Below are 12,228 nucleotides of genomic sequence, written 5' to 3'. Positions count from 1 at the left end.
AGAACCAAGGGGCTCTCCCCACAAATTAATTGGGGGGGGGGCAGACCTTGTCTTGGATTTGAGTAAACAGGGTAGGGTTCTGCTTAATTTGAATCTCCCCGTCCTGAAAACTCCTCTAACTGATAGAAAGAAAAGGAATGATCTTTTTTTCTTTTCCAGGCATTTTACCACTTGGTCACTAAGGATGGTAAGTGCACATGTTCTCAGGTGCAACATGAAGTAGAAGTTAGGCCTGTTGAAAGCATCTGGGTAAAGGTCAGAGGGCAGAAGAGCAAAGGTGATGCCACTGTTACCCAGCCACTGTTATCAAACCAGGAGGAAGAGGTGGATGAGGCTTTCTTTAAACAACCAACCAAATTGTAAGACCTGCTTTTTATGGGGCACATCTGCTGGAAAGCAGTGCACAGGCAGTCCAGCACATTCTTGAAGTGTGTTAGGTAAAACTTTTTGGTACAGGTGTTGGAGAAGCCAATTAAGGGGGAAGCTCTTCTTGACATGTTGCTCACAAATAGTAATTTTTTTTTGAGAACATGCATATGGAAGACAGCTTGGGAGACAGTGACCACAAAATGATAGGGATCAAGACCCTAAAGGAAGGAAGAAAGGAGAGTGCCACAGAAACACTGGCCTTCAAAAAAGGAGACTTTAATAAAAAGTCAAGGAACTGGTAGGCAAGATCCTTTGGGAGGCAAGTTTGAGGGGAAAAAGAAGTCCAGAACAGCTGCCTACTTTAAGAAGTCCTTAATAAGTGTATATAAGAAAACTCTCTAGCTCAATGAAAGAATGGGGAGTGCAGCAGGAGACCAGCCTGGCTAAACAACAAACTCTTCAATTAGCTGAAACTCATAAGGAAATCCTACAAAAACTGTGAACTTGGCCACATCGCTAAGGAACAGCAGAAGAACATCATACAAGTGTGCAAAGAGAAAATTAGGAAGATCCAAGGCCTGATTTGAAATGCAACTGGCACAGGATATAAAAGCAGGACGGATTTGATTTAAATCATGATTTAAATCATTGGTCAGGAAGCCTTGATTTAATGCTTGTTTTCTATAAAAAGTGTGTTCTTGTTTGATATAACCTTAATACATATTATTCACAACTGAGAGATAGATGTAGGTTCCATGTTTAGAATGTACACACTGTACATTTTAAAGGAGTTATTTATTTAGATATTTTTTCAGATTAATTTTGCAATTACAGAAAACTGAATTATGATCTGGTTATTTTATTTACCAAAGCTAACTGAAGCAAATACTTGTGAAGTCATTGGGAGGTAAACTACCTCTGATTCACTAGATTAATCATGCATATTTGGGGGATATTTTTGCCACACTGTATTAGGAAGACATCAAATGAACTCTGCAGCCATATATTATTAGCTTGGGGCTTTCTTCACTTGCTTCTAAAATTCTTCTCATCTTTGATTTCTTCTCTCTTTTATGGCCTGGCAAGTCTGCTGCCATGATAGGTTTTCCCTTCTACCATACTATTCCCTTTCTACATCTCAAATCTATGGAGAAGCTATACTCAGAAACTTATCCTTCAAGACTTCTGGAATACTCTGCTCAAAATGTTTTTCTTTTGTTTCTATTGCCCCTCCCTCCTTGCATTTATCTCCACACTCCTCCTCCTTGCCCAGATCTACTCCACCCCCAGCAATCCTCTATTCATTTAACTTCTTAAAACTTTGAACTTTTAGAGAGAGGTAAGGGCTTGACTCCGTGTACACAGACTTGCAGCGAGACAATAGGGCTGATGGGTAGGTAATCAGGTCTGTTATCTCTGGAGACACAAATGCACAGTCTGAGAACTGAAACTAAGTATCAATGTCTAATGGGATCTTCTAGACTGAGCACTGAGTCCTACTGGGTAGAGTGGTTTTCTTTAATCTTTACTAATCTATAGAGGAAACTCTAATATAGTCTGTGGCCTGTTGTGACCTATTTATAAAACTTTTCTAAAAAGGTTACATGAATATACTGTCTCAATTAGTATATAATAAGAAGTTGTAATCCCTATTCCTTGGTGATAGCTTTGAGCTTTAATGCATCTTAAATTAAAACTATCTTTATCTAGGGGTGTTTTTTTTAAAGCATTTAAAAAAAATTAAAATATGTTTAAATAAAAAAAAATCTGATTTAAATAAAAAATCTGTTTTTTTTTAATTCACTGATTTTTATCCACGCTGTATAAAAGTCAATAAAGGATTCTATAGGTATGGCCAAAGAGGAGGACCAAGGAAAATGTAGGTCCTTTACTGAATGCAAAAGGCAGTCTAGATACAGACAGTGCAGAAAAGGCTGAATTATTTAATGCTTTGTTTTGACTTTAGTCTTCATGTATAAGGTTGGCTACCAGATGATGAGTGCAGTTGGCAGTAAAGATAGGAAAAGGGATAAGCATCTTAGAGCTGTGGAAGAGCAGGTTGGGGATTACTTAGAGAAGCTGGATGATTTCAGGTCAGCAGGGCCAGATGAGATACACCCTAGGGTAATGAAGGAATTATGAAGGAATTGGCTGAGGTAATTTCAGAGTCACTGGCTATCATCTTAGAGAATTTGTAGAGGTCAGATGAAGTCCTAGATGACTGGAAAAGGGGAAATATAGTGCCCATCTTTAACAATGGAATGAAGAAAGGTTCAACAATTACAGACTGGTCAGTCTGGCCTCAATACCAGGAAAGATCATAGAGCAGTGGGGAGCGAACCCCACTACATTACGAACCCCTGCGGAGTATGCATGTCTAGTATGGGAATCATTAGTTCATGCCAAGAAACTAGACTCAGTTCTAAATAACAGCTGTCATGAAATAACAGGAAGTCTAAAACCAACACTAAAAGACAGTTTGTACTTACTGGCTGGCATTGCATCACCTGATATCAGAAGAAATATAGCGAGCCAAAAAGAAAGATCATGGCATATGGAAGACCCCAGGCATTCTATGGTCACACAGAAATAACTAAATGGCTTAAAGCACAAAAGAGTTTTGTGACCAGTCTTGTATGGTTGTACATAAGGGCTCACAGAGCATGACTGAGGTTATGGAAGGAAAGGTTATGCACAATCAGGTGCTCTTCAATAGACCTGGAACCCCAGGAAAACCTTCCCAGAGTGGCTGATCTAGACTGGCCAACAAGGTGATGCCTGAATTGCTTGCACATGCAAACTGGAAGATGAAAAACAAACATGACCAAATGGGGCTAATCTAATTACATGAATACATGCGAGCACAGTGAAGTACAGACTATGGAGCATCTGTTTGTTTGCTAACTTCTTGATGAGACCTGTACAAAGGAGGACTTCATTACAGCAATGGAAAGAGCCATTGCTTGTGCACAGTTCTGGAAAAACATCAGGTTTGTGACAAGGACATAAGTAGAATAAGATGGAGGAGGGCTTTAAACTAGGTTTGCCAGGGGATGGAGACCAAAGCCCTGAGATAAGTGGGGAAGCGGGAGACCTGGAGGAAGAGCAAGCAGGAGGGGGAAACAGGGGAGGTGCTCTCATACTTCTTGAGAAATCAGGGCAATCAACTAGTTACCTCAGGTACCCGTACACAAATGCATGGAGCCTGGGAAACAAACAGGAAGAATTGGAAGTCCTTGCACAATCATGGAACTATGATATGATTGAAATAACAGAGACTTGGTGGGATAGGTTACATGACTGGAGCACTGTCATGGGTGGGTACAAACTGTTCAGGAAGGACGGGAGAAGAGGAGGAGTTGCACTTTATGAAAAAGAGCCATATGACTGTTCAGAGGTCCAGTATGAAGCTGGAGATGGGCCTGTTGAGAGTCTCTGGGCTAGGGTCAGAGGGGAAAGCAACAAGGGTGATGTCATGGTGGGGGTCTACTATAGACCGCCAGACCAAGAGAAAGTGGGGGATGAGGCTTTCTTAAAATGGTTACCAGAATTTTCCCTGATCACAGGCCCTGGTTCTCATGGGGGACTTCAATCACCCTGACATCTGCTGGGAGGGCAATACAACAGTGCACAGGCAACCCAGGTAGTTTTTGGAGAGTACTGGGGACAACTTCCTGGTACAAGTGCTGGAGCAGCCAAATAGGGGCCATGCTCTTCTTGACCTGCTACTCACAAACAGGGAAGAATTGGTAGGGAATGTAGTAGTGGATGGCAACTTGGGCAGCAGTGAGAAGATGACTGAGTTCAGATCCTGAGGAAAGGAAGGATGGAGAGCAGCAGAGTAAGGATCCTAGACTTCAGAAAAGTGGACTTTGATGCACTCAGGGAACTCACTCTGGGAAGCCAGAGTGAGGGGGAGAAGAGTCCAAGACAGCTGGCTGTAATTAAAAGAAGACTTACTGAGACTGCAGGAACAAACCATCCCAGTGTGCAGCAAGACTAGCAAGTATGGCAGAAGACCAGCTTGGCTTAACCGGGAACTCTTTAGTAAACTAAATCACAAGAAGAAAGGTTATAAAAAGTTGAAACTTGGAAAAATATAAGAGCATTGCTCAGGTATGCACGGATGAAGTCAGGAAAGCCAAAGCACAACTGGAGTTGCAGCTAGCAAGGGATGTGAAGGGTAACAAGAAGCGTTTCTAAAAGTATGTTGGTAGCAAGAGGAAGATCAGGGAAAGTGTGGGTCCCTTACTGAATGGGGGAGGCAACTTAGTGACAGAGGATGCAGAAAAGGCTGAAGTGCTCAATGCCTTTTTTACCTCAGTGTTCACAACCAAGCTCATCTCCCAGACTACTGCACCAGGCAGCACAGTTTGGGAAGGAGGTGACCAGCCCTCAGTGGTAAAAGAACAGGTTAGGGACTACCTAGAAAAGCTGGACATATACAAGTCCACGTTGCTGGATGGGATGCACCCGAGGGTGCTGAGGGAGTTGGCTCATGTGATTGCAGAGCCATCGGCCATCATCTTTGATCAGGAAAGGTCGTGGATGACTGGAAAAGGGCAAACAGTTTCTATATTTCAGAAAAGGAAAAAGGAGGATCCAGGGAACCAGTCAGCCTCACTTCAAAAAATCCTCACTGGAAAAATCATGGAGGAGATTCTCAAGGAATCCATTTCTAAGTACCTGGAGGAGAACAAGGTAATTAGGAACAGTCAGCATGGATTCACCAGGGGCAAGTCATACCTGACCAACCTGATTGCCTTCTATGATGATATGACTGGCTCTGTAGATGTGGGGAGACCCGTGGATGTGGTATACCTTGATTTTAGCAAAGCTTTTGATAAGGTCTCCCACAACCTTCTCTCAGGCAAGCTAAGGAAGTATGGGCTAGATGAATGGAGTGTAAGGTGGATAGAAAAGTGGCTGGAGTATCAGGCTTAAGGAGTAATAATCAATGGCTCAAAGTCTAGTTGGCAGCTAGTATCAAGTGGAGTACCCCAGGCGTCAGTCCTGGGGCCGGTTTTGTACAATGTCTTCATCAACGACCTGTAAGATGGCATAGAGCAAATGACACTAAGCTTGGGGGAGTAATAGATACACTGGAGGGTACGGTTAGAATTCAAATTGGAGGACTGGGCCAAAAGGAATCCCATGAGGGTCAACAAGGACAAATGCAAAATCCTGCACTTAGGATGGAACAATGCCATGCACTGGTACAGGTTTGGGACCAACTGGCTAAGCAGCAGCTCTGCAAAAAAGGACCTGGGGGTTACAGTGGACAATAAGCTCAATATGGGCCAGCAGTGTGCCCTTGTTGCCAAGAGGGCTAAGGGCATACTGTGCTGCATTGGTAGGTGTGTTGCCAGCAGGTCAAGAGAAGTGATTATTCTGCTCTATTCAGCACTGGTGAGGCCACATCTGGAGTACTGTGTTCAGTTTTGAGCCCCCCCCACTACAGAAAGGATGTGAACAAACTGGAGAGAGTCCAGTAGAAGGCAACAAAAATGGTGAGGGGGTTGGGGAACATGACTTATGAGAAAAGCCTGAGGGAACTTGGCTTATTTAGTCTAGAGAAGAGGAGATAGAGGGGACTTCTATGACTAGGTGACAGGTTCGGAGTGGGAGGGGGGAGCAGGGGATGAGATATACCTTCACTTTAGCAAAGCTTTTGACACTGTCTCTCACAACATTCTCATTAGTAAAATAAGGAAATACACTCTAGATGAAAGTGGATATACAACTGATTACATCATTGGGTTCAACAAGTAGTCATCAATGGCTCAATATCTAGTTGGGGTGAGATATCAAGTAGGGTTCCCCAAGGAACTGTCCTGGGTCTTGCATTGTTTTGTGCATTCATGGAAGTGAATCATCATGGTGCTCCATGAGCAGTAGTATCCCCCAAAGCTCCATCCTTGGACCCGTACTCTTCAACATCTTTATTAACAATGTGGACACTGGTGTCAGAAGCAGACCGGCTAAGTTGGCTAATGACACCAAACTTTGGGGTAGAGCGTCCACACCCAAGGATAAGCTGGTGATCCAAGCTGACCTTGATAGGCTTAGATAGTGGGCAGATAAAAACCTGATGACATTCAATATGGATAAATGCAAGGTACTCCACCTTGGGGGAAAAAACCCTGCATCATGCTTATAGGCTCGCTATGCTCACTAGCACCATGGCCAAAAGGGACTTGGGGGTCATGACTGACCATGAGATGTACGTAAGCCGCCAACGCAATGTCACAGCTAGTAAAGCGAACAAAACACTGGCTTGCATCCATAGATGTTTCTAAAGCTAATTTCAGGATGTCATCCTCCTGCTGTACTCAGTACTGAGGCCGCAGCTGGAGTACTGCATCCAATGCTGGGCTCCACAATTTAAAAAGGATGTGGAAAAGCTTGAGAGAGTCCAGAGGAGACCCACATGCATGATCAGAGGGCAGGAGAACAGGCCTTATGAAGAGAGGCTGAGAGCCATGGGACTCTTCAGCCTGGAAAAGTGCAGGCTCAGGGGTGACCTGGTGGCAGCCTATAAGTATATAAGGGGTGTACATCAAGATGTAGGGGAACGCCTGTTCACCAGAGCACCCCAAGGGATGACAAGGTCATAAACTCCTCCAACACCATTTTAGGTTGGACATAAGGAAAAACTTTACTGTCTGAGCCCCCAAGGCCTGGAATAGACTCCCTCTAAAAGTGGGTCAAGCACCTACTCTGGACACTTTGGATGCTTATCTTGCTGGGATCCTTTGACTCTAGCTGACTTCCTGCCCCTGGAGCAGGGGGCTGGACTCAATGATCTTCTGAGGTCCCTTCCAGCCCTAATGTTTATGAAATCTATGAAATCTTTATTAATGATTTGAAGAATGGGGTGGAGTGCACACTTAGTGAATTTACAAATAACACAAAGATGGATGGAGTTGCAGACACTGGCATATAGGATCAGGAGTCAGAATGACCTGAATAAACTGGAGAAATGGTCTGACATCAAATAAACTGAAATTCAATAAGGATAACTGCATTTAGGATGGAGTAAAAGCATGCACGCATACAAACTGGGTAAATGACTGGCTAGGATGCAACTCTGCAGAAAAGGACCTGGTGGTTACTAGGGACCATAAGCTGAATATGGCTCAACAGCATAATCTTGTTGCAAAAAAAAAAAAGACAATAACATCCTGGACTGTATTAACAGGAGTGCCACTTGAAAATCAAGGGAAAAGATCCTTCCACTCTATTTGGCCCTGGTGATGCTTTACCTGGAGTACTATGTCCAGTTTTGTACCCTGCACTTCAAGAAAGAGGAGAAAAGATTGGGAAGGGTCCAGCAGAAATCAACAAAAATGATTCACTGAATCACACAAAAAAAAAGGCTGGAAGGGACCTCACGAGGTCATCTAGTCCAACCCCCTGCCTAAGGCAGAATCCCTATCAAATCATCTTAGACAAGTGTTTCTGTAAGCTATTCTTAAAAACTTCACAAACAACTTTCTGGCACAACTACTAGGCCCAGCAAGAGAGTTAAGGAAGAGGCCAATACCCAGGTGTGTGGGCATACTATAGAGGAAGGCAAAAACTCTCCAAATCAGTGCCAATCTAACACTGAGGTAAAATTCCCTCCTGATCTCAAATGTGATGATAGGTCTGTGTGGAGGAGCAAGGTGCTTAAATTCAAGAACCTCCAGGTTTTAAGTCCCAGCAGAAACATTACCATATCCAAGTCAAAATCCCCAGAACTGGCTGCAGCCAACACTAAATGCTTCTCAGGGAGGCAAAAAAACTTGATACATGTAGTAAAAAGATGGAAAAAATTCCTTATGGCCCCATGTGAAGACCAGCAAAGCCCAGAAGCATAAGATAAACAAAAGCATATAATAATCAATTAAGTGATTAGAAGTCTGGGAGACATGACTTAACTGTGAAAAGGCTGAAAGGACTACAATTATTTGGTCTGGAGGAGAGAAGACTAACTTGACAACAGGATTTGATAACAGTCTTCAAATATTTGATTATAGAGAGGATGGAGATAGATAATTCTCTGTGCCTGTAGGCAACAGGATTAGAAGCAATGGTCTCAAACCACAACAAGGAAAAATTTAGGTTGGACATTAGGAAGTGGTTAGAGGGGTGGGCAAGGAAAATGATTTGAGAGAGAGAATTCTGAACACATTTAAATGGGCGATGTGTGTAGACCACAGAGGAGCAGGTTACAGTATTTAAGGTAAGATATGAGGAAAGAACAAATGAGTTTTTGCAAGCCAAATAGTCAGAATTAAAACGGCAAGATCCTTGAAAAGTTGTATAGAAGGGGTATCAAACTTGTCTGGTCCTGCAGGCCAGATTAGTGGTACAGGACCAGTCTACAGGCTGAATGAATGGCATGGGGCCAGTCTGGCAGGCCAGATCAGGCCCGTATCCCCTTTCTTCCCCATGTCAGAGCCAGTGCATGTGGCACCCACTCCAGGACCCAATGGGAAGAGGCCCAGCATTCTGACTGCTGCCATAGGAATAAGCCACTGCGTTGGGCTTCTTTTCTACAGTGCTACTAGGGCTCCAGTGCCACTGCTCTCACCTGGGTGCTTGGCAGCCTTGCCAGTAGAAGATATTGCTAAACCCCGTGGTGGCAGCCAAGCCCCAGGCAAGAGCTACATCACTGGAACCAGCAACACCAGAGTTTCTACCCACAGCGGCAAACACGTGCCTGGGTGAGAACTGTAGCTCTGGAACCCCAGCAGCACCACAGGAAAAAGCCTGATACTGCAGCCAGTTGGCTGCTGCTGGCTGCTGCTGTCACAGTGCCAGACTTCATCCTGCAGGGCTGATGTGGCTCCAGCAACGTGACTCTCAACCAACAACTTGGCTACAGCTGCAGAAACAAGCCATGGTGCTGCTGGGGCTCCAGCACTGTGGATCTTGCTCAGGGCTGCCACTGCAGGAAAGTCCCCCATTGCAGCCAGAGTTGAGGAAAAAGTCTGTGGGCTGGATGACCCGGCTCCAAGGGCCAGATCTGGCCCGCAGACTGTATATGTTTAATGCCCCCGCTGTAGAGGAAAAACATAGAAACATTTTGACACCATCTGTATATTTGGAGGAGAGTGGGGATTATTACAGAGGAAGCTGGTAAGAATCACTGTATTTAGATTATTTAACAAATCCTATGAAAGGATCATTTTCTTTGGGAAGCTTTCAGCAGACCTTTGATATTCAATAAGGGGCATGCTCCTGAACTAAGAAAATGTCTTTCCTTTGTCCCACAAAATTTTATTCAATTTTTATGTAATACAGATGGTTAAAAATAGCTATAGCTCTTCTCTTATTGTTGTTCCTGAGAATATTTTATGTGTCAAAATAATAATGGAATACAAAAGCGCACACACATGCTGGGCTTATATCCTTCACTGCAGCAGCCATAGGCAGCGATGACATTTACAGGGAACATTTAGGAGCTGTCAGAGCAGGGCTAGGAATGTGGGTATGAAGATGACAGAGCTTGGCGTCCCTCCCAAAGCCAAAAGCCTTTTTGAGGGCACCCTTTTTGGGCTGGAGCTCCCAAAATTCCATAGTAAAGGGACAGTAAGAGAGAATCAGCTGGACCAGGTTCAATTCTGTCTGCAGTTTCTCCAATTTTTCCCCCACCTCCATCTGGGTTAACAGCTGTCTAGTACTGGCAACTAATGTACCTAGTTCTATAGCTCAAGTGGTAGCAGTCTGGGCTATTCTTGATGTTTTTTGAGGGAGGCCTTTTTTGTGAAAGGGTGGGGGGAGGGATTGCTATAGAATTAACTGTTTGTCCGCTCCCCCCAGTCTCCAACCCATTTAAAAACCCTTAGGATATATGTAACCTTATTTTAAAAGAACTTCAAGCACTAAGAAGTTGGGAAATTAAAGATTTACATAGCTGTCCTTGCAACCTTAATGCTGCTGCATTATAGTGCAGTCTACTCATATGACTACTTGCCATTTTCCACAAGATCCTTGCCTCGTTTAATCTACAGGGTAGATGTACAAATGGGGGAAAAATTAAGATTATATGCACAACTATGCATTTGTTCTTTCCCAATTTTAAGTGTATGATTTTGTAAACTAAATATTCTTCAATGTAATGCAACTTTTATACATATAATGTATAATGCAGAAATGGGAAGAAAGATGTACTGCATTCTAAAGCTTGTTTTAGTCTATTCCAACCATGCAGTTGGTCCAATAAAAGATATCACACACAAAAATCCTTGCCTCTTGTGTATTTCCTGGACCATCACAGCTATAACATCACTCCAAAACTACCAAGTATTATTAATGTTGCTTAACAACTACTGAAATAACAGTACAACGGAACCAAGGCTATTTCTTCTGAGTGACTTATTCAGGTCCATTCCAATGCATTAATGGAATCGACCAAAGGACATGTAGAAGCAAAAATAAATTTAAGAAACAGATGGACCTTCACCAATAGTCTCAATAAAGCCTGAAAACTTGGATGGCAGAATCGTTTCATTTTAAATTAAATACTACTAATTTTAAAACATTACCATCTATGGGCATGCTGTAATTAATTTTTTCCACTTGTAGCATTTGTCTTATATAGAACTCCACAGGAATCAAGTCATAAAAACACCAGCTAAACCAAACACTAAATAAAGTAACTTAATGTTTAAAAATCAGTTAATATTGCAACACAGTATACATCATCAGTAAGAAACAAATTGTATTTTAGTAAAATTCTTACCTGTTATTGAGTGTTGTTGGCAGAGGATGCGCTACATTAGGTGGCACAGTTGCATGACTGAGAGGAGAGGGGTTCTGAGCAATTGTGGCAGGGGTCTGAATTACCCCATTTAAAGCCCCTACAATTCCATTGATTGCCAGCTGGTTACCTGGCAAAGCTCCAATTATTCCACCCACACCAGGCACTGCAGGAATGGTGGATGTTACAGTCTGCATACCACTAGCTAGTGCCCCCACCGTCACACCATTGACCTGTTGAACTCCTGTGACTCCTGAGGCTTGCTGAGCTGGACTTTGCCCAGCAGGTGGTGGAGTGGAAAGGGCTGATGAACTGCTGGTGCTTTGTCCGCTGGAGGTTATCTCCTAATGTAAAAACAAACAAAAAGCCCCTCAGTGGCATAGAATTTCAAAGACAAAAACAGCACCAGAATTCAGAGATAAAGTTAATTTATAACAAGTCAAGAAAACACAATTTTTTTTTTAATTACCTGATTTAATACAGGAAGGGAATTGTCAGGTAAAAAACTGTTTCCCAGATGAGGACTCTTACTGCTGTTCAAGGAATCAGTGCTAGGTGCTGAAGTGATCATTAAAAAAAATGTTGTTAATTTCCTACATCTTACATGTTAATACTTTAACATTTTCAGAATGATTTATTTCAAGAGAACATTGATGTAGAACACACACACACACACACACACACACACTACATAAAACTAAGAAAACCCCCAAAACTTTACATTAATCACAATTCCAAGTAAAATATTTATTAACTGACTAATGAAAAGGCAATTGATGTGTTCAAAGCATAAGAAAAAATGTAGCCTTTTCTGGCTTCTGCAAAATGTACAATGAATATACAAGTAAAGCTTTTCTCTACCCTGCTTGATAAATCCCCAAGTCCAATATAAACTTGCCATTTTTTTCTCCAACAAAAATATCTTCAATTGATTTTGATATATATGCATACTATATACTAAAGATAATTAAAACATGCAAAAATTATAATAGCTCTGTTCTTTTCATATACACATACTTATTTCCCATTCATGACCAACAGAAATAAAACAGATCTTTCAGAAAAATCACCAAGGGTTACCATATTTTCAGCAGCAAAAAAAGAGAACC

General features: G+C 42.5%; 1 protein-coding gene across 11 annotated transcripts in view; it reads right to left on the bottom strand.

Annotated features, from left to right (window-relative positions):
* The window catches only part of MLLT10 (MLLT10, histone lysine methyltransferase DOT1L cofactor), a 242,181-nt gene that overhangs the window by 9,601 nt on the left and 220,352 nt on the right, over positions 1–12,228 (bottom strand). For all 11 annotated transcript variants that reach the window (XM_025199722.1, XM_025199714.1, XM_025199715.1 and 8 more), the window contains 2 exons: positions 11,589–11,677; positions 11,102–11,463 (listed from right to left, as the gene is read on the bottom strand). In XM_025199722.1, the coding sequence (XP_025055507.1) occupies positions 11,102–11,463; positions 11,589–11,677 (451 nt within the window). The remainder of the gene's footprint in view (positions 1–11,101; positions 11,464–11,588; positions 11,678–12,228) is intronic.

This window comes from Alligator sinensis, unplaced genomic scaffold (assembly GCF_000455745.1).
Source record: "Alligator sinensis unplaced genomic scaffold, ASM45574v1 scaffold221_1, whole genome shotgun sequence".
Classification (NCBI taxonomy): domain Eukaryota; kingdom Metazoa; phylum Chordata; order Crocodylia; family Alligatoridae; genus Alligator; species Alligator sinensis.
This window is presented reverse-complemented; position numbering and strand designations above follow the sequence as displayed.